The sequence below is a fragment of the Carassius carassius genome, chromosome 8 (assembly GCF_963082965.1).
Source record: "Carassius carassius chromosome 8, fCarCar2.1, whole genome shotgun sequence".
NCBI classification, from domain to species: Eukaryota; Metazoa; Chordata; class Actinopteri; order Cypriniformes; family Cyprinidae; genus Carassius; species Carassius carassius.
Genome location: NC_081762.1, coordinates 14533960 through 14553137, shown reverse-complemented (window position 1 = coordinate 14553137; position 19178 = coordinate 14533960). Strand labels below are relative to the sequence as shown.

Here is a 19178-nt window from a genome sequence, read left to right as displayed (position 1 = left end):
AATGGGAGGTGTCCAGGTGTCACATTGATTTGTGACCATATCATCAGATGTCATTCTCCTATATACATCTGACCTATATCTCATCTGTCAATTCCCTTCAGAATAAAAATTGATAAATTTTCATCCAACACTGCCTTGTTCTGACCTTAGTATGCCAAGATTTACCTGAAACATGTGAAATGTTTTGTGTTTGACAAGACTGTGTTTTGTGTTTTGTGTTTTGTGTTTTGTGTGTGTGTGTGTGTGTGTGTGTGTGTGTGTGTTAATTGGGATGCACTATTTGAGTATTAGGCATCTTAAATGAATGGACAAAATGTTTCTGCAAAAAGTGCTGTGATGAAATGACAGCATAGCTATCCAACATTACAAGTTTAGATATATAAATGTGATGTCAAAAGAAAAACATTTCACAGACTACATCTCAAATGTTATAGTTTATCTGAATCTTTTATCTCTTAAATTGACAGCGTAATTCTTTTATTAAAAGTAGTCTTGCCTTTTGTCAGTTTTTTATTTTAAATATCTTTGAAAATAATTACCTAAGAAATATGAACTGAAGGATCAAGCAGCTAATAATTACAATTTAAAAAAAAAATATCTCACAGTTCATTTCTAAGTATTCTTAGAATTCTTTTAATTCTTACTCATTATTTCACTCTGGGTTTTTTTCCCCATAACGTCCTGAGCAGACCATGACAGGATGAAGACAGATCTTCGACAATGTCGTACATTCTGATTAGGTGCGGTCAGATGTCTGACATTTTCACCACCTCAGTGTGTCTCATTTCTCTCCTCTGGGGGACTTACTCATCTTCTCAGCAGCACGTAATTAAAGCTCGGCTCTTCTCATGCCAAAGCTTACATTCCTGTGAGCCATTAAAGGGAAGGTACAAATGTATTTATTTAAGTGTGAACATATAAGTGGCTCATCCAAACCAGATCTTCAATACATCTACCACTAGTCCATATGGAATTGATCTTTATGTAGTCAAGAGTTCATGTTAATCAGTTCTGTCACCTTAAAGAAGCAGAGAAAAAGCATTGAATAATTTGCTCACCAGTGGATCCTCTGTAATGAATGGGTGCCATCAGAATTAATGTCCAAAGCACTGATAAAAACAATGCAAGAATCTACAAGTAATCCTCATTTCTCCAAATTGCAAGCTGTTTGTAAGAAACAAATTCATTAATAAGGTGTTTTTAACCTATTAAATATTGATTTCTCCAGTGTAAAATTCACTGCAGAGGATCCATTGGTGAACAAGTGCTGTAATGATGAATTTCTCCAAAACTGCTTTGACGAAGAAACAAACTACATCTGAATGTCCTTAGGGTGAGTAATTTTTAAGCAAATGTTAAATTTTGGGTGAACTGGTCTTTTAACAGAACTAGGACTGCTTCATTTTTAACCTCCCACAGGAATGTATTAATGTATTGTAATGCACTGAAATCCATTCACTTGATTTCAGATGATTTCAGAAAGTTAAAAAAAAAAAATGAATTATTAATGTTCAAGAGTATCATCAGTTTAAAAAGTGTCCAAGTATTAAAAACTATAAACAGTCCAAGAATAAGTATTAGACTAAAACTGATATTTACTAATACAAATTACAGACAATATTTTAAATATCTGATTCTGAGTGGTCCTTCATTTAAAGGTGTGTGTGTTAATGTGTGTTTGCTGATTGTTTGCTCCTTGCATTATTCAGCAGCGCTGGATCTGCCACAGATCCACATCTCTGGATTGTCAGACCATTATTCAACCCTTCACATGATTAGCACAGTAACCTTGTGGAGTACACGGAGGAGCCAGGTTTATACAAAATGTATGACCTGATGCATAAATGAAAGACCTTTCAAAGAAGACGCATGTGCTCCTATGTCCCAAATCAGTCCATGAATGTGAAGGTCCCTATAGCACACAAACATGTGAATCTATGTGTGTCCCACTTGTTTTTAACCGATGTTGGGAAATACAAGAAGAAAAACCAATCAACGGAAAACTGCACTACAAACCAATGTTTTCATAAATAAATAAAAAATGTTAAAATATCATGGTAAGACAAGCTAGTTTGCAAAATCATGCAGCTAAACAAGCTTTTTGTACAGTGAAAAATAACTGAAAGCGAACGACACCGGAAGCCAGTCCCATAAAATTTACAAATAGCTGTGCCTGCTCTTACAGAAAAATAAAGTGTGTAGACATTTGTAAACATCATAGAAGTAAATACACATGCATGAACTGATAGCCTTGTCACAGCAACAGTGCTCTTAAAGGAACAACTTTGTTCCTTTCCGTGGAGTCTGTGGATTGAATTTTGAGCAGTGTTTCATTTCCAACTCATTAGGATTATTTTAAAATGAATTAAAGTGATATCTGTATTTTATCCATTCAAAAGACTACGAAAGCAATCGTAGTTCTGTGCACATAAATCTAGTGCAATATATTTGTGTATATGGTTCGCTGTGCAATTCCGTCTTGAGTCCACACTTTTGTGACATAATGTCATCTAAAGACTCATCTTTTTCGCAAGCACTTAACCAACTAATACTAGCACTTTTCCTTCTTTTCTTGTCTTTTCATTTATTAAAAAAAAACCTGGCTATGCGTTCTGTACTAGACTAACTGAAACTTGTCATGGCACTTGTATACTGTTGTTGTTCTCTTGTTGACCTGACTGCTTCTATTGTTCTCATTTGTAAGTCGCTTTGGATAAAAGCGTCTGCTAAATGATTAAATGTAAATGTAGAAATTAGTCTCAGCCTCAGATGCACACCCACGGAGCATTGGCTGAATGTCTGATGCATACGGCACACAAAAGTGGAACACGTCAGGAGTTTTGAAGTCGTCATCGGATTGGTTGAATTATATAGGTTTTCTGGGAGACGTGTGTGTCACATTCTTTAACGTTCCTCCTGGAAACAAAGATACCAAATCCCCTCATGAAAGAAGAAAGACGCCCTGTTTACTACTGTGACGATGAGCACTTATCAGGATCAACTAAACACTGGATTCTCAAAAGTATGTAAATATTTAAAGTTCAGCACAGAATCCTTAAAATATGTCTGAGAGTTTTACACACTGGTCTGTTATTGTGGCGACATTTCCACGCCCCGAAATGTGCCGCTGAACAAAACGAACTGTGATTGCTTGTTTGACATGTCGGTCAATCGGCCTCATGGGCGGGCCTTGGCCAAAGAAAGCTGCCATGGATTCAAGACCTTCAGCAGTCAGTCTGAAAGTCTGGCTACGTAAAACTAGGCAGAAGTCTGCTGTGGAGCTTGCCTGCCCGCTAGTCTGCCTAGGCAATGCTATGTTTTTTTGTTATAGAGGTGTGGGCATGGTCTAAATGTGCTCTGTCTCTATATGTAAGGTGGGAGGAGTTTGATCTTAATCTAACCACGCCCCCTGGATCTTGTGTTCAGCAATGAGGACGATATCACACAGCGCACCATTTAGTTTATGAATGAATCTGCATTTTTTTAACAAATGTAGTGATTCAATGACTCAGTGACCCATTCATAAAGAGAGTCACTTTTGCTTCATTCCTAAATGAATCAGCCTTTTGAAAGAATCAAATGAATTAATGATTCAGTCACAAAGACAGTGACTTGCTGCCACCTACCAGCTATTTTATTTTTAAAGTGTAAATTGAGCAATTTAAATGATTTAATATTTCTATATTCAAAAATGTATATTTAAAACGTTAATTTCATAACATTGTTATTATGAAATGCATTAATTCCAACTCTGAGTCTTGTCAAAAAAGTCTGTAAATATTCCTTAATACCACATTTGTGCTCTTCTGTGCTGTGCAGAGATGAATTGTTGATGCTGATTTCATTTGACTCGTAACTTATACATATTTTCAATTAGTTTATTGTTTTAATAAAATTTTTGGTTAAAGTTTATAAATCTACATTTTTGGCACAAAAGATGACCCCTAGTCCCCCAAGTGAATTTTGGCCATTTCCACCACTGCTTATAGTAAGGTATAAGTGATAAATAAGGTACAAAGATGTCAATTTAAAGTGATAGTATGCCCAAAAAATCTAATTCTGTCATCATTTACTCACCCTCAAGTCATTCCAAACTTATATGAGTTCCTATTGACTGACTAAACTGTTTGGTTACCAACATTCTTTAACGCATGTTCTTTTATGTTCCACACAAAAAGCCATATATGAATAAATGAAGATAAACTTTTCATTTTTGGGTGAATTTTCTGTTTAAGGTTACTGGTAAGCTGTTGTAACCCTAAAAGTATAATTTTAGTAAAAAAAATTGTTTCATACTAAAAAAGAACCTTTAGAACAGAGCTTCAAATGAACTTAGAATACACCTGTCAAGGCCACACTTGATTTCTGTCACTCATTTTCCAAGAAAATGTACAGAGAGAAGTCACATAATTAATTTGCCAGGATATTATATGAATCACAATAAACAATACACAATAAACACGTCACAGAATTCATTATATAGATGTAACAGAAAGAACTTGACAGGTTTTCATGGCAGGATGTGAAGAATGCATTGGGACATCATCAGCTGAAGTAATACTTTTCTGGCCAAGTCCCACCAGAATTGAGCTTGCATTGCATCACATTTCTGAATCTGCTGGCTCCTGATGGCTTGGTCTGTTTAGAACTGAACTGAAAGTGTTCTGACTGTGGACGGTGAGAGATGAAGAAAAACTTGCTTCATCTCTCCTCTTCCTCGCCGTCCTCAGCTGGTCTTTACCTCATAATTGTCAAAACTGATATGAAAGTGTTGATATGGAAACACAATGGGGCAGGAAAACAAAGACCATGGCTGAAATGAATCATTACTGGAGCATGACCATGAGTGCGAATGATCAGTTATACTGGATGAAACATCAGACTGGCTGTATAAACCCAGTGATTCACAAATGTAATTTAAAAAAATAAAAAGACTTTATTAGATCTTTGTCAGATAACTTTGTTTAAATACAGGTTTCTATTGAATGACAGTTAAGACTCTGATTGGCCTGTATCTAGAAAATTGGTTCAAAGTTTTTGAGGTTTGTATCACCACAACATCAGGTACTGCTTGTTTATATATTTTATTAGCACTCATTCTTTTAGAATATATAGATAAAATATTATCTCTTGCTCTAGATAAAACTGTTGTGTCTGTGGTATGATTTGCTGTTAAAACTGTTTGGTTTTATTTTTTGTATTTTTTTTTAGATGCACCTTTACATTTATGCTGTTGATGCACTTAAGCCACTGACAGAAAATGCTGTATGAAGTTTTTGTTTTTGCTATTATTATTATAGAAAGTTAGTCAATTGCATGATGCTTATCATGTGATCTCGACATTAGGGGATGATCTCTGTTATGTTTGGTGAACAACAGGGCCGTGCACAGACATTTTGAGGGGCGTGGCCCATACCAAAAAAGGGGCACTGGGGGGTGGGTGCTTGTTAATACAAATTATAATGTTACAAATATACAAATTAAAACAGAAGACAGCACACGCTGTAATAATTTAACTTTATTGTAGATGTTTTGATAAGAATGGGCTCTCCTTCACTCTCTGAGCCTGCTTCTGCCTCATCTTCAAAGGAAATAGGGGAGAATGGGGTAAGTTGAGCCAGTAGGTAAGTTCATCCATCCCATGTTTCTTGGCAACTGTATACTTTTACTGTCAAGTGACCATGTATTTTGGAACCACCCATCATTTCTGCCAGACTGTGAAAATGAGAAACACATGGGAATGGAAGGCACCCATTTACTTTAAAAACAGTTTTTGGCTTGTCAAAGTAAATAAAACCATGCAAATCATTTAGCTAAATATTAGCTTGAATTAGTTAGCAACAGTAGCCATTTTTCCAAAATGGCCTATGGGGCAAAGGGAGCCAAAAGCTGTAGGGTAAATTGAGTCAGCATTTTAACTTATACCCAACCACAAGGCACTATAGTTAAGTTAAATCTCTGAATTATAAACTGATGTTTTAATGTGATATTACTGGTTTAGTTTATCATATTTACATATTTTGTAATTTATTTTTTAGGGACAGTGTACAATCGCACCAAATTCTTCTCTGATAATAAACAAAAAATGCTTTTCATCGCATTATAAACAGATATATCTTTCCACCTGTAGTCACAAATGGCCAACAAACTCTGTTTAGCCTGTTTTTAGGAAGGCTACAACTTTGGTGTTCAACATATTGTTTCACAAATGCAACAATTAAATATTGAAATTTAAACTTAATTTGGTTGGATTTATGTTGTTAAAGTTAACTTCATGAAAAGAAATAAGATTGTTTGAAAAGGGAAATTATTAAATTCGTTTTTTAATTATTATTTAATTTACATTGGTTTGAATGAGATTTGGTCAGATGGTCATTTTACTGACTCGACTCAGGTCAACTTACCTCTAACCCCGGGCAAACTGAGCCTTGGAAACACTTTTCTTTTTTTTCTTTTCTTTTTTTTTATAAGAAACCATATTTCTAGAACCCTTTGTCATAGATACATTCTGATCATTTAAAATGATTGGAAAACTTTCATTAGGATAGGATAGGACAGAATAGATACTTTCATTGTACTCCTGCGTCATTTTAACTTATCTGAAAATGGCTAATCTTACCCCACTCTCCCCTATAAGTATTGGGCATTTCATTTAATATTTTACAGCACAAATCTATATTATATACTAATAAACAACTAATTTAGAACATTTATATTATTTTTCAACTGTTTATAGGCCTACTTTTAATATGGTTTTAATAAAATGTATTATATATTACTAGTATCAAGACATTGATTATAAGTGATTACAAGATTACAAGTGATTATAATGGGAAATATACTTAAATACAAGAATCAAAGTCTGACAAACTGCTTAATATTCTATATGATGATTTACCTGCTGGCTTGCTGGAGCTTTTTCATGTTTGCAATGTTGAACTGCCTTTAGCAGCCTCCCTTCGCTCCTTCTCTCTGTCTGTCTTCTTTTTTCCGAAGGCTTTTTTTTTTACAAAGTGTGCCAACAACAGTGAATTTTATGTTATTTATATTAGATCTGATCGGGTACAAAAATTTGGATATTTTGTTGTTATCACTTTTAAAAGACCAAGAGCAAATCATTACCGACAGAAATACAAAAACAAACTACCAAATTACTAATTCAGCAAATCATCCATTGACTGTAATGTGGATTATAATGCATCTGCCTTAATGTAATGGGAATGTGGTCTCCACTCCAGAGAGCAGCACACACTTAGATCGTGAGAAATGCTGCGGAGCGGTGATTGGTGAGAGGGGCAACTCACCCGATGAGGGCAAAGGGGCAGTGGCTCTAGCCACCATGCCACCCCCCTCGGACCAGGTGAGCAAGTCAGAGAACCCTGCTGAAAAAAAAACTAATAGAATCCCTCATAAAATTAGTAATGGTTTTAATGGTTAAAATAGGAATTAATGGAAGCTGTAATGGTCCCTGTGAGTCTCTACTGGTAATGTGTTGCCTTATTTTGGTGACATGTTAAAACCACTTAATGAAGTGGAATATGGACTAAAACACTACATGTAATGGTTTTAATGGTTAACAGTTGATGGTTTGTAATATGTGGTGTATGTAATGAAAGGCCATTAGAACTTGTGGTGGTTTCTATTGTTTTCAGCAGAGAAAAGACTGCAGTTTATCTGAACAATTGTAGTCTGGTACCTTGTCTGGAAGTCAGTCTGATCTATTCCTCATTCCTTATCCTTTAAGAGCCAGTCTTTGAAAAGAGAACATATCGGCTGACTAAAACGTCAGATTCAGCCGGTGAGATTTTCCGGAAAAGAACTGGCTCCCTTTATCGGAAGCACATCTCGGCGAGCTGCTTTAAAATGAGCAGTATAGAGCATCAACTGTCTGAAGAGTTCTGATAAGAATCCATTTTAGATATCGCCTGTCGTCATCAGAGCTGAGCCACATTACAACGTTTCTGACCTTACTCTGTTTGTTTATAAACCCCTAGACGCCTCTGTCTGTGTTTTCTCCCACTGACCTATTGACTCAGGCTTCTCTATAGCAGAATAACAACTAAAAATCATGAATATCTAACAGATTGATTCTGAAACTGGCTGACGCATGTACAGGCTGCATGATATTTTTTCTCCTGTTTTAATGATCTGATTGACACCCACTGTCAGCACTTAAATGAATAAGTGCAGAAAAGAGGCCAGAAGTTAATTTGTGGTGTTGATACAGAAAGGCTGTTCCTGACACATTTGTGGCATGTTTTCAAGTGCTTTTAATTGGCTAATGCTGACTAACCACTGACTATCTCTTAGAATGTGACTCAGAATAGTGTTTGCCTCCTTATGGATAAAGGAATGTATGTGTGGCTTTGAATACAGAACAATGTGACTGCATTTGAAAATTTATCAGTTTTAACAGACAGAATATTCTGAATAATGAATAATGCATTATTTTCAGCATGTTTTGTATCATGTGTGATCTCAAGCTTTATAGAAATGAAGACAGCAGTGTATTACTTGAAAAAATATTTATTAATTATTGGTAACAACACATAAAACAAGCTCAACTGGCTCACAAATTCATGTGCATTTTGGTGTAAATCACCATCCTTATTCATAATTTTTTTATGTATAATAATAAATCCATTACAAATTTTAAAAAATGTGCTTGTATCGAGGATTACTGAAGAAATAGTGAGGCTTAGAAGTGCAGCGGTGAAGGAAAGTGCCTACATGTAATATCTGCAAGAGGTCATGATGCTTAAAATTACTAGAAAATCTCAGTCTAATTGTAAAACTTCAGAGTGTTTCTACAGTTTCCCAACTTGAATGAACTTAACATGAATCCAAGTTAGTTTGTGTAAAGCTTTGCTAAATAGTACATTATGTAACACTGATGTTTGATTTTCTTGTTTCTCAATTACATCTTTGACACATTTATTTTTGTCATGGCAATCAAAGGATGTGCACTGCGGAAAAAATATGCTTAGACAAAGTCTTATAAAAGAGACAAATGTATTAAAATATATTTGATTATTGCTAAAAATTGCATTGTTTTACATAACAGTGGACAGCCTGCATTAAAAAAGAGAAAGATCTTGTTTTTCTCAGTTTCTTTGTTATTCAGGCTCCTCAAATCACCTCCGAGTCACAACCTGAAAAAATACCCACAAAAGAACCTGTCATTTAGTTTAGCCCTATTTCACATTCATATTCCATTCCATTGATCAAGCCTATGAGACCTCTGACATCCGTGTGCCTGTTTTGCTGTGACAAAGAATAGTGAACAATGTGTCTTTTCATTTACAGCTTGCAAGCCGTGTGTTGTCATGATTTGTCATGGATCCAACATTGTTTTTGCTTGAGCTCTGTGGGTGCATGAGCATGATGTGTGTGTCTGTCTGTAATGGATGCCCACATGTCTTTTCGTTCAGGTTATCTGTCCATCTGCTCTTCTTCTTCCTGGACTTCTAGAATAATTGGAGAAACAGAAAGCTCCTGAGTCTAAAATATTAAAAGATGTTATCACTTGCTTAATGGCTAGATATATATCTCATGGTGAGTGCAGTTGTATTGGGTGGAAAGCAGAGCGCACATAAAGCAATGTACTGCAACTTAATGAGTGTCAAGAAGTCTAATCATTTTAATCATTTCAAATCACAGTACATTGCTCCTGTACTGTTGCTCCTGTTATGTCACCAAGGTTTGAGTGCCTTCTGCAGGCTGCAAAGAGAATACATACATTATAATACACGTTACTATATGGTTCAAAAACACTATAGATTTTGTTTAGGATGACTTCCTAAACATAATTGCTGCTTCTGTTGTTGTGAATGCTTTTTTTATTATTATTATTTTTATTCAAACTCAAAAATTATACGAATTTTAAATAGGAATATGTATTGTAGCCTTTTTAATGTTGTAATATATTTTAGCATAAAAAAATCTTTTTAGCTTGTAGAGTTGGCCTGATCGTTTTATTGTAGATATATAGACTAATATCAGTCATTTGTCTCTGGTATGGGCCAGAATTTCAGTATGAGTGCATCCCTGATTAATTAATTTTATTTTTTAACTGAATTTCCCACATGTAAATAAACACTGCATTGTGACTTTTATTGGACTCAGGGTTAATTTGACTTACCTGTTCAGATTGTGTAAGAGGGTCCTGTAATGTGCAGTGTGTCTGCTATAGTAGTCTAAGGAGCGGATGAACCATCAGAACCAAAGTAAGAAGGGAACATAGAGGCGTTGACTGAGATGCCTAGAATTATAATAACAAAAAAGGCATTGCATCAATATAATGATGCTGAACACGCTTGAGGTTTTGTAGATGCTTGTGGTTGAAGTGAAAGATTCAACTATAAAAAAAGATTCTGTTTAATGTATTAAACAGATAGTCTACACAAAAATAAGAAAATATTTTGAAGAATGTTGGTGAAAATCAGTATTACCTACATTCTGTAAAATGTCTTCTTTTTCACAGAAGAAGGAAATTTATACAGGGTTGGAACAACATGAGGGTGAGTAAATTAATTTTCCTTGTCGAATGGACAATCATTTTAATGTACAATATTTGAGTGCAAGTTGTGAGCTGGATAACACTTTTGTAATGCTTGCTGTGTGGTAGAGTACTTCTTATCTTCTTTAATATAGCTTTAACTAAATTTAGATTTTTGCTTCTCTAATGTACTTCCAGCAGTCTAGTTTGTACATTTGATGCTAGTTGTTGACACAATCATTAAGTGAATCATGTGCTTTAGTGCTTTATAGTTCTCTCCACTATGTGGAGCAGTGTGACCAAGTGTTTTGTTTTTTCAAATGAAATGCATTTGCATTCTCACAGGAATTCAGATGACTTTGTATAATTAGTAGCTTGTTTAATTAAATGTGCATGCTTAAATAGGTTGAGTGTTGCACCTCTGGGACTGTCTTTCCCTCCGCATTTCCTCTATTTGCAGATGCCTTCCTTTTACGCAGTGCAGAACCATTGTTTAACTTCCTCACACATGAGGATAAGAAGCAGATGGAGGAAGGGATTCAGGAGTTTTTTTTTTTAATAATGGGACACCTGTTTGCATTCATGTTCACTCCCAGCTTGTCACATCAGCAGGTCTGTAGTGTCTCATCAGACACACAGCAGCTAATCTAATAAAAAATGACATTTCACCTAGCAGAGTTTTATTGCACTCATTAAACATGAATATTAGCTCCTCCACTGATATTTTCACAACGTACAGTGCTGGCATTAAATATAGAGATGGGTATTTCATTTCTAATCACCACGTAGCATTAATGTGTTTTATGGAAACGATGTGCTCTTGAAATCGTCCAGATATGCTAAAAGGTCAGCAACTCAGAATTTCACAATGTTTGTTTCTTTTCCTGGGGTGTAAGAACAGGTCAGTGACATATTTCTCTCATATTTCACAGAAGATAACACTTCTCTGTTATTGAGCAGATTTATCATTTGTTTGTCATTTTGTGAATACAGGGTTTAAGATGCTGAACATCTGACCTCAGCTATTCAAAGTCCTGTGTGGAGGAGTTCTGTCCGCCCACAAAAATGGTAAAGTAAGCCAGCCCCCTTTCATAATCTCATCTCAAAGACACAAGGCCTTTGTTTCTAAGGAAAGATAAACCACATTACTCAGGACTGTATTGGCTGTGACACATGTGAGTGTTTTGTGTATTCAGCATATTGTAATGCATCAAGATGTATATAATGTAATGCAACAGAAGTGGTTCAAGAAATACCTGATCCGTATCACAGATTGTGGCCTCAGTAGGCTTTTCTTCATCTCCAAAGGTTTCTTTTTCTGCTTCTGATTCTGTTTCTGTTCCGTTTTCCATTAAATACTTCTCTAGTTCTTCACTGCTGACATTGCCTAGAGACACAAATACAGTGGGTCATAAAAAACAGCAATGGTTAAGCTTCATGCAAATAAATATACACATACATTACTGTACTGTTCAAAGGTTTGAGGTAAGTTTTAGTTACTTTTAATGTATTTGTAATAAGTAAAACAAGTACTCTGTTTTAATATATTTTCAAAAGTAATTGATTGTAACTTTGCTGAATAAATGTATGGCTTTAATAAAGTATTTTCATTAAGATTCATAAAATGTACAAAGTATGAAATCTATCTATACAAAAGACATCATATGCTGATTATCACTGATGATGTTCAGTATATTGATAGGATCTTTTAATTCATTCCTATAGTTACATATTGAGACTTTTCTTGTCCCATTACTGAATTTGCTAGATCATTTTACATCTTTTTAGAATTTTATAAATTATCTTATGACATTTTCGAAAACAGTTATGTATTTTAATAACTTTAAAGGGAAAAGTCACTTTACAACTATATGGCAAACCAAAAACCCTGTCTTTTGGACATTTCTCATACTTTTCCACACAAATGTTTACATAATTAGTTTATGACTAAGATTTATTTTAAATCATTATAACTAGGGGGTCTATGGCTAGAATAATGGGGAACTCTGGCACACTTGCCATTAGCTTACTTACTAATCTGATCAAGTCTGAGGAACATAATGGCCAAATTTAAACAAACCTTATGTAAATATGAAACATTTTAGGTAATAAAATGTCCAATGATATTAAAATGTGAAAATTGAAAACCTACTGAAGAACGAGAACTCGAATGTTGAATTGTAGTCATACTCCGGGGTTTGAGTAGTATCGTAGTCAAAATTATATTGGTCCTCCTCGACACCTGCGAAGACAAAGCAGATTAGATTTAGCTATTATTTATGAAAAACATCAAATTTTACATGGAAAGCAATGCGGAGGTCAGTTTCTGGACAGATCACTCAACATGTCTGTCCTTCTGATGGTCTTACATTCACACCAGTCACACAGTGACTGTCACAGCATGTTAGCCATCCATTATGACTTGTCTTCATTTCACAAATACAATTAATGCTTTGAACATTATCTGGCCATCTTTACTGCATCACCGCTCAGTCACCTCATTGAACCATAGAGGACATTGTTTTCCATTGAAAAGAAGCAGTGTCAGTAACTTGAGATCTTCGTATTGCTTCTCACATACTATTGCCATTTGTCAGTTATGTGAGACTATTCACCATGACATTTCTTTTTTCCCAAGCATCCTGTCTTTTGGTGACATATGTGATACTGTGAGATTACTAGAGCCTGAGATGTTAATGAATGAAGAGTCGGCAGTAACATCTGTGAAGCTGGTTCAGTCAGGCTCAAGAGGTCAGGAAGACATTTGGTTATTTCTCACAATTCATGTAGATTTGATAACTTGCTGCTAGTGTGACTCACCATTTAAAGTTTGGGCTTTGTAAAAAGTTTTTGAAAGATGTTACTTTCAGCAGTTATTAGGCCAGTCTTCAGCGTCACATGATCCTTCAGAAAACAGTAATGTGCTGATCTGGTGCTCAAGAAACATTTCTTATTGTTATCAATGTTCAAATCAGTTGTGCTGCTTAATATTTTCATGGAAAGTGTAATACATTTTTTCAGGATGTTTTTAATGAGTATAATGTACAAGTATGAATTTCTTTAATTTTCAAAAAAGAAAGAAAAAAGACAAAACACACATAGACCCAACATCTTTGAACAGTAGTGTATGTTATCTAACAGATATTTTAAAAGAGAAATTAGTGAGATCCAAATTGTATTTCATTCTTGAAATGCTTGAAAAAGGAAACAGTTCTTTCTTAATTCAGTAACAGGCAGACATGGAGCATCCGTTTCAGGATCAAGGCTGGCACTATAAAAAACTCTTGATGAATCTCTTGATGATTATTCCTCAGGATCATATGGAAATCTTCTAAACCTTTGGGTCAATGTCTTTTTATGGGACTTAAGACCCCTGGATACACAGGAGTCCCTTAAGTGCTGACCCTCCACAGAACTCAGTTTTAAAGTACAGAGGATGGGAACTCACGCGAGAATCTACTTCCTTAGGCTGAAAAAAAGAATTTTCCTTTTCGTGTTATTCATTTATGCAGCTGTTTAGAGAAGACCAAGGTGATCAGTGTCAGTATTTATTTCTTGAGGGAATGTGAATGATATCCAGACTACACCTGGGAGTTGAGCCCAAGAAGCCCACCTCATATGCCTTAGGCTTATCTGGATTCGTCTGACTCTATTTACTTTGAACTTTTTAGGGAGAAAGGTAAATATCAGATGTCAGAGCAGAAAAACCTAACAAATTTCCAGTTTGTCATTTACACCTAGACACAGTGTATAAAGTTGTAACCTTCAATGTTTTCCCTAAGGAACTATTTCTGTCTGATTTAATCTTTAACTGTTGGTTTCAGTCAGGTGAATACTCTGTTGACTCATCGTTACACAACACTAGATATCTGTTCACACAAAAGGATAACTGAAGCCAGTGCTACTTCCACTAGTTTCATACAAAGCGCCATATCAGGAATCTATGGTAGTCCATTTCCACCACATAAGAAAAAAAAATCATGCTTTGGGAAATTATGATTATGACATTAAAAGTTGAAATTATAAGATAAAAAGTCAATTATGGCATTAAAATGTCAGATTTTTTATGTAGTAATTTTGACTTCTTATAAGCATGACTTGTTTCTTAGAATGAATGTATTTATTTATTTACGTGTTCATTTATTTAAAGTGGAAAAACCTGCTTGGTGTTTTCTTTTCTGTTGCACAATAATGTATTACTAACATTAATTCTAAATGATCTCAGTTTTGTAATCATGGAGGTCATTTTAGATACAAAACACATTACGTTATTTCTTAGTGTAGAGGAGTGTGTTTGATTGACAGCATCATGGAAAATATTATAAACCTAAATGTTTTGCCACACATAACCAAGAAATGGCACTTGGCCTTTAGGTTATGGATGTTTGCCAGAACGTTAGGACTCTAAACCTTTTCCCAGACTCACCTTGCTTTATCATTACAATCATCCCTGAAGGAACAAGCAATAAGAAAGCTCTGAGTAGTTCTTTCTTATGCTGCATTATCGTCCATAACAAGTTCTTCATGACCTTTTCAAACAAATCATGATAAACATGCAATAATGCAGTCATACTTCTTTGGAGACTGTCATCTATAGGATAGTAAATATAAGCATAATGTTTTCACTTTCTCTTGAGATTCGTGGGAAACAAGGCAGAGTTAATACCTGGATCAACACCAATAAACATGTGGTACCATAAACAGCATGAGGCTAAACGCTTCTAGCTATCAGTGAGTGGGATGTCTGGCCAGGTCTGTGTTAAGTATGCAATGTGCTGTTTATTTAAATGTCATCATCCCCTAGAGTAAAGCAGTCACTGTCTATTAAGTTCCATCTGAATACTGCAAATGGAGTCCTATGTAAGTCCACAACTCACAATTGGGTTCTTATCCAAACATTTTCGTGCCCCTTAATCAGATAGCTTTGCCAAATAAAGAAACAAAAATAACAGTGTTGTGTTTTGTCTACAGATTGACATGGTGGATTTTAGGGTGAAGGTATTCACATGCCCCACTAAATTAGTTTTTCTTTCAAGTTCTCCTTTAGTGAGGAAAGTTAATGAAGCTGAGCTGTGAACCTATGGCTCAAACGCATGGTTTTCACAAGTTTTACCCCATTATATGAGTCTTTATCCCTTTCACTTATTATCCTTGTGCCGTTGCCACTGAGATATGAGCAAAATTCCAGAGTTTAGACGTTCAGTGTACTGTCTGGCTTTCATCCAACTTCATGTTCTTAGTATAGACTATAAAACCCAACCTGGTCACACCAATCAAACAGAGCAAACAAGCTGGAACACGAACGCTAAAGCATAGACGACAGCAATGAAAGCTGGGAACAAACCTCAGAAACATTATTTAAACTAAGAATATATTGCTTTGAAGCTGAGATGGACATTTCATAGCAGTCACTGACAAACATCATTTCTTGTAAGGCATTGGGAAATTTAGTCAGGCGGAACTTGACCCTTCAACTCCCACCAACCACCATCAGTCATTCAGAGCCCCCAAACTTGTGATTTCAAGATGTTATCCCAAACAAATGTCAAAACAACCATGAGCCTAAAAATTCACTCTTATAATGATTTTGGCCAACCCTTATCGCTTTACCCGAACCCCAGGAAGTGGTGGGTTCGGTCCAACAGTAAAACCATCATGCATGTTACTCTTCTCATGACATCTGTTTTATTCATTCTCAGATTATCTTCTGTTTTCCAGTAATTCATTCATAAAATCACAAGACTCTTGGGATATTTGTTCACATCTCCCGGGGCAGTCTGCCAAGTGTTCGGTTGAACACATTTCAACGTAAATTTTCTGTGCACTGAAAGCAGACAACACATCAGTTCATTCCTCTGGTGTTTACCAGGAATAATGTGGCTGTTTGTAAAGTTTGACACCTTGTGTATTGTAGTTTGGGGGTAAATCTTTTCTGTGAAGGTTTTGTTCTTGCAAAGAATATCATTCAGTCTTCTACTCCTAATTATCACTTATTGTAGTCATGGATGTTCTGTCACTTCCTCAGCACAAAAGAACAAATTCCTGCTTGTTTCTGTTGGTAGTCAATGAACAAAAAAGAGAAGGAAGTCAGAGCTGTGAGTGTGCGTCGACAGAAAACAGCTGTGCAAGGAACACGGTGGGATTACTTTGCCCTCGTGATTGTTATGACCCCCTGGGGCTGTCTGTCATGCCAAAGAGTTATCACTGTCGTACAACTCTATAAAGATGCACTGAATTTGTCACTGAGCATTTTCCAAACTAAGTTATCTCCAACTGAGTTTCAAGAGCTAACTTTAGAAAGGAACAGGATTAAACTGATTTATCAAGTTCCATGGTATCTTAATACTGTTTCCTCTTTTGTTCCAAGTAATTTTGTGCTATGCTTTTTTCAGACAAAATGCTAAACATGTTTTGTGGGCAATTTGTTTTCCTCTTCTGTCTTTTTAATCACTATTTATTTTCCCTCTTCTGTTTTTTTTTTTAAATCACAATTTAACATTTAGATGTTACCACATGTTTGCCTCATTTTCAGTGTACCTGCTGCAGATAACTAACCAAGACTGAGAACGTAGAAAACACAAATCAAAACCAGATTCTCAACGCTCCCTTTTCCTGTCAGTGGATCTTTGCATGTTCAGACATTTTTTAGTGTCTTAAATTCAGTACAGTGACAAAATGGGTAAGCTATTTAACCTTTATCAAGCAAAATGCATTTGGTTACAACAACAAAAATGAACAAAATATGCATTTATTTCTTTCTTTGGTACATAAAGGATAAGTTCTGAAAAATGTCTCAATGGGTTTTTGTCTATACAGTGAAAGTCAGTGGGGCCCGGTGTTCTTTTAGACCCCATTGACTTTCATTATATTAACAATTCAAACAGTTCAGACATTGTGCATACTGTATTATTTTGTGTTCCACGGGGGAAATAAATTCATACAGGTCTGGAACAACACAAAGGTGATTAAAAATTTTTTCATTCATTTTTTCATTATCAATTTTTTAGTAAAAATCCCCAAAACAACTGCAAGATCCCACTTTGTACAGTGTTCTCAGCCTCAAATACAATAACACATGCAAACATCTTTTCAAAAGCAAATATTTTTTTTATATAATGTCCCCTAGGAGCATTTTTGCAACTTTATCTCACACTAGATCTGTGCCTCATTCCAAACATTCACACATAGCAAGTTCCCCCATTAAAGGCATAATCAATCTCAGCTTCGCTCTCTCTCTCTCTCACACACACACACACACACACACACACACTCACCCAAGCAGAGCGGCAGCACTAGGAGAGCTCCTGCCAAACACACTGATATCATCACACAGTGGTGAGGTAGTCTTGCCATGTCGCTCTAAACGTGTTGATGTGTGTATGTGCAGCCTCCACGCTGTGCCTCTGAAAGACTGCAGCATGTGAGTGAGTGTGAGGAGAGGAAACCGGCAGGAGAAGGGGTGGGAGGAAGGAGTAGGAGGGGGTGGGAACTCCAAAGTTTTAGATGCTTCATTCATCTGTTAACTAGAGCACCGCCTTTAAACAATACTGCAGTGATTGTCTCAACCCTGAAAGTGGATTTGCACCATAGCTGTCATAATTCTCATTCATTTAAGCAGATTATTTGTAGTAGTATGAATTTTATGACAGGCAGTGAGATGTAAAGACTCAGCTGGGGTTGGGATGTGGGTCACAGAGCCCACGGAAAGGTCAGTGAAGTTGTTGGTAGGTCAGCAGATCTAAATGTCATCCAGGCAGCTGTGTGACTCTGGTGTTGTATCTGCTGTTTGTCAACTGGTCTTGAATAGTGATAAACTTGGATGCCTGCTGTGCAGTTAATGGTTCGGAAAGGATATTTCAAGATCAGTTAACAAAGGCATTTAATGCAAGAAACTTCAGAAAATTCTTACAAAACATTGCATGTTAGGTGTTATCATAGTTTTCTATACATGATTCCATCATAATATGTTAATGTGTACCATGGTAGTACCACATGAGTATTTTAAGTACTTTACAGCAAGGTTTTCAAACCTTTTAATGCCAAGACCCTAGCTCTAAACCAGCCTTAGTAAACAAGCTGAAGAAAAACAAGATATTATAATAATCCGTATTATAATATATTTTTAATATTTAAATATGTTTGTTTTTTAAGAGTTTCATGTATTAAATATTAATTTTTAAATAAACTTTAAATACAATTTTGAATTAATTTTTTACAATTTTCAGTAAATTTATAATGTTCATTTTTTATATATATATTAATTTTCCAAACTATGTGCATGTGCTCCTGTTATTTCTTACTGTTCAAATACATTTTGGACTTTTACTTTCTCTTAAATTTTCTCAAGTTTTCCACTTGGATGTCCTTGGACAACAGCTTGAAAACTTCTGCCCTAAAGTACAGCAAAAATACTATGGTATACAATTATGGTAATCATTCAGCAACGAGTTCTAAATCAAAGTAACATGGTACTGATACTGTTTCTGCATCAGTGTGAGGATTTTAAGGACTAGAATCTCGCAGTCAAGGACACAGAGAAGTTTAAACCCACACACAGTTGTTTTGGTTTTACTTGAAGATGTTCTAGTGTCAAATATCTTAAAAATAAATGCCTGAATATCTTTGCATGCGGGTCCCACTGTATTAAAAACCCGCTGCTATGCCAAGTAGCAGATGTTTT

General features: G+C 35.5%; 1 protein-coding gene and 1 long non-coding RNA gene across 2 annotated transcripts; both read right to left on the bottom strand.

Moving 5' to 3' along the window:
- Positions 1–8508: 8508 nt before the first annotated feature.
- si:ch211-191i18.2 (uncharacterized protein LOC564095 homolog) lies at positions 8509–17924 on the bottom strand. Its single transcript, XM_059556374.1, has 5 exons — positions 17773–17924; positions 12651–12740; positions 11755–11885; positions 10142–10261; positions 8509–9467 (listed from the first exon to the last, which is right to left on the bottom strand). The coding sequence occupies exons 1-4, from the start codon at positions 17849–17851 to the stop codon at positions 10187–10189; spliced, it is 375 nt and encodes a 124-aa protein (XP_059412357.1). The 5' UTR covers positions 17852–17924; the 3' UTR covers positions 8509–9467; positions 10142–10186.
- On the bottom strand, positions 14724–16886 carry LOC132144730 (uncharacterized). The gene is made up of 2 exons (XR_009434394.1): positions 16399–16886; positions 14724–16322 (listed from the first exon to the last, which is right to left on the bottom strand). It is a non-coding gene; the product is annotated as an uncharacterized LOC132144730 (long non-coding RNA).
- Positions 17925–19178: the final 1254 nt, after the last annotated feature.

What these genes read in the sequence shown, in the direction of transcription:
- si:ch211-191i18.2 (XM_059556374.1), bottom strand. Translation starts at nt 17,851, where the DNA reads ATGGCAAGACTACCTCACCACTGTGTGATGATATCAGTGTGTTTGGCA. An exon ending in AGTGCTGCCGCTCTGCTTGG is followed by an intron (nt 12,741 to 17,772) that starts GTGAGTGTGTGT and finishes TTGTCTTCGCAG; the next exon opens with GTGTCGAGGAGGACCAATAT. An exon ending in CAATCTGTGATACGGATCAG is followed by an intron (nt 10,262 to 11,754) that starts GTATTTCTTGAA and finishes TTATAATTCTAG; the next exon opens with GCATCTCAGTCAACGCCTCT.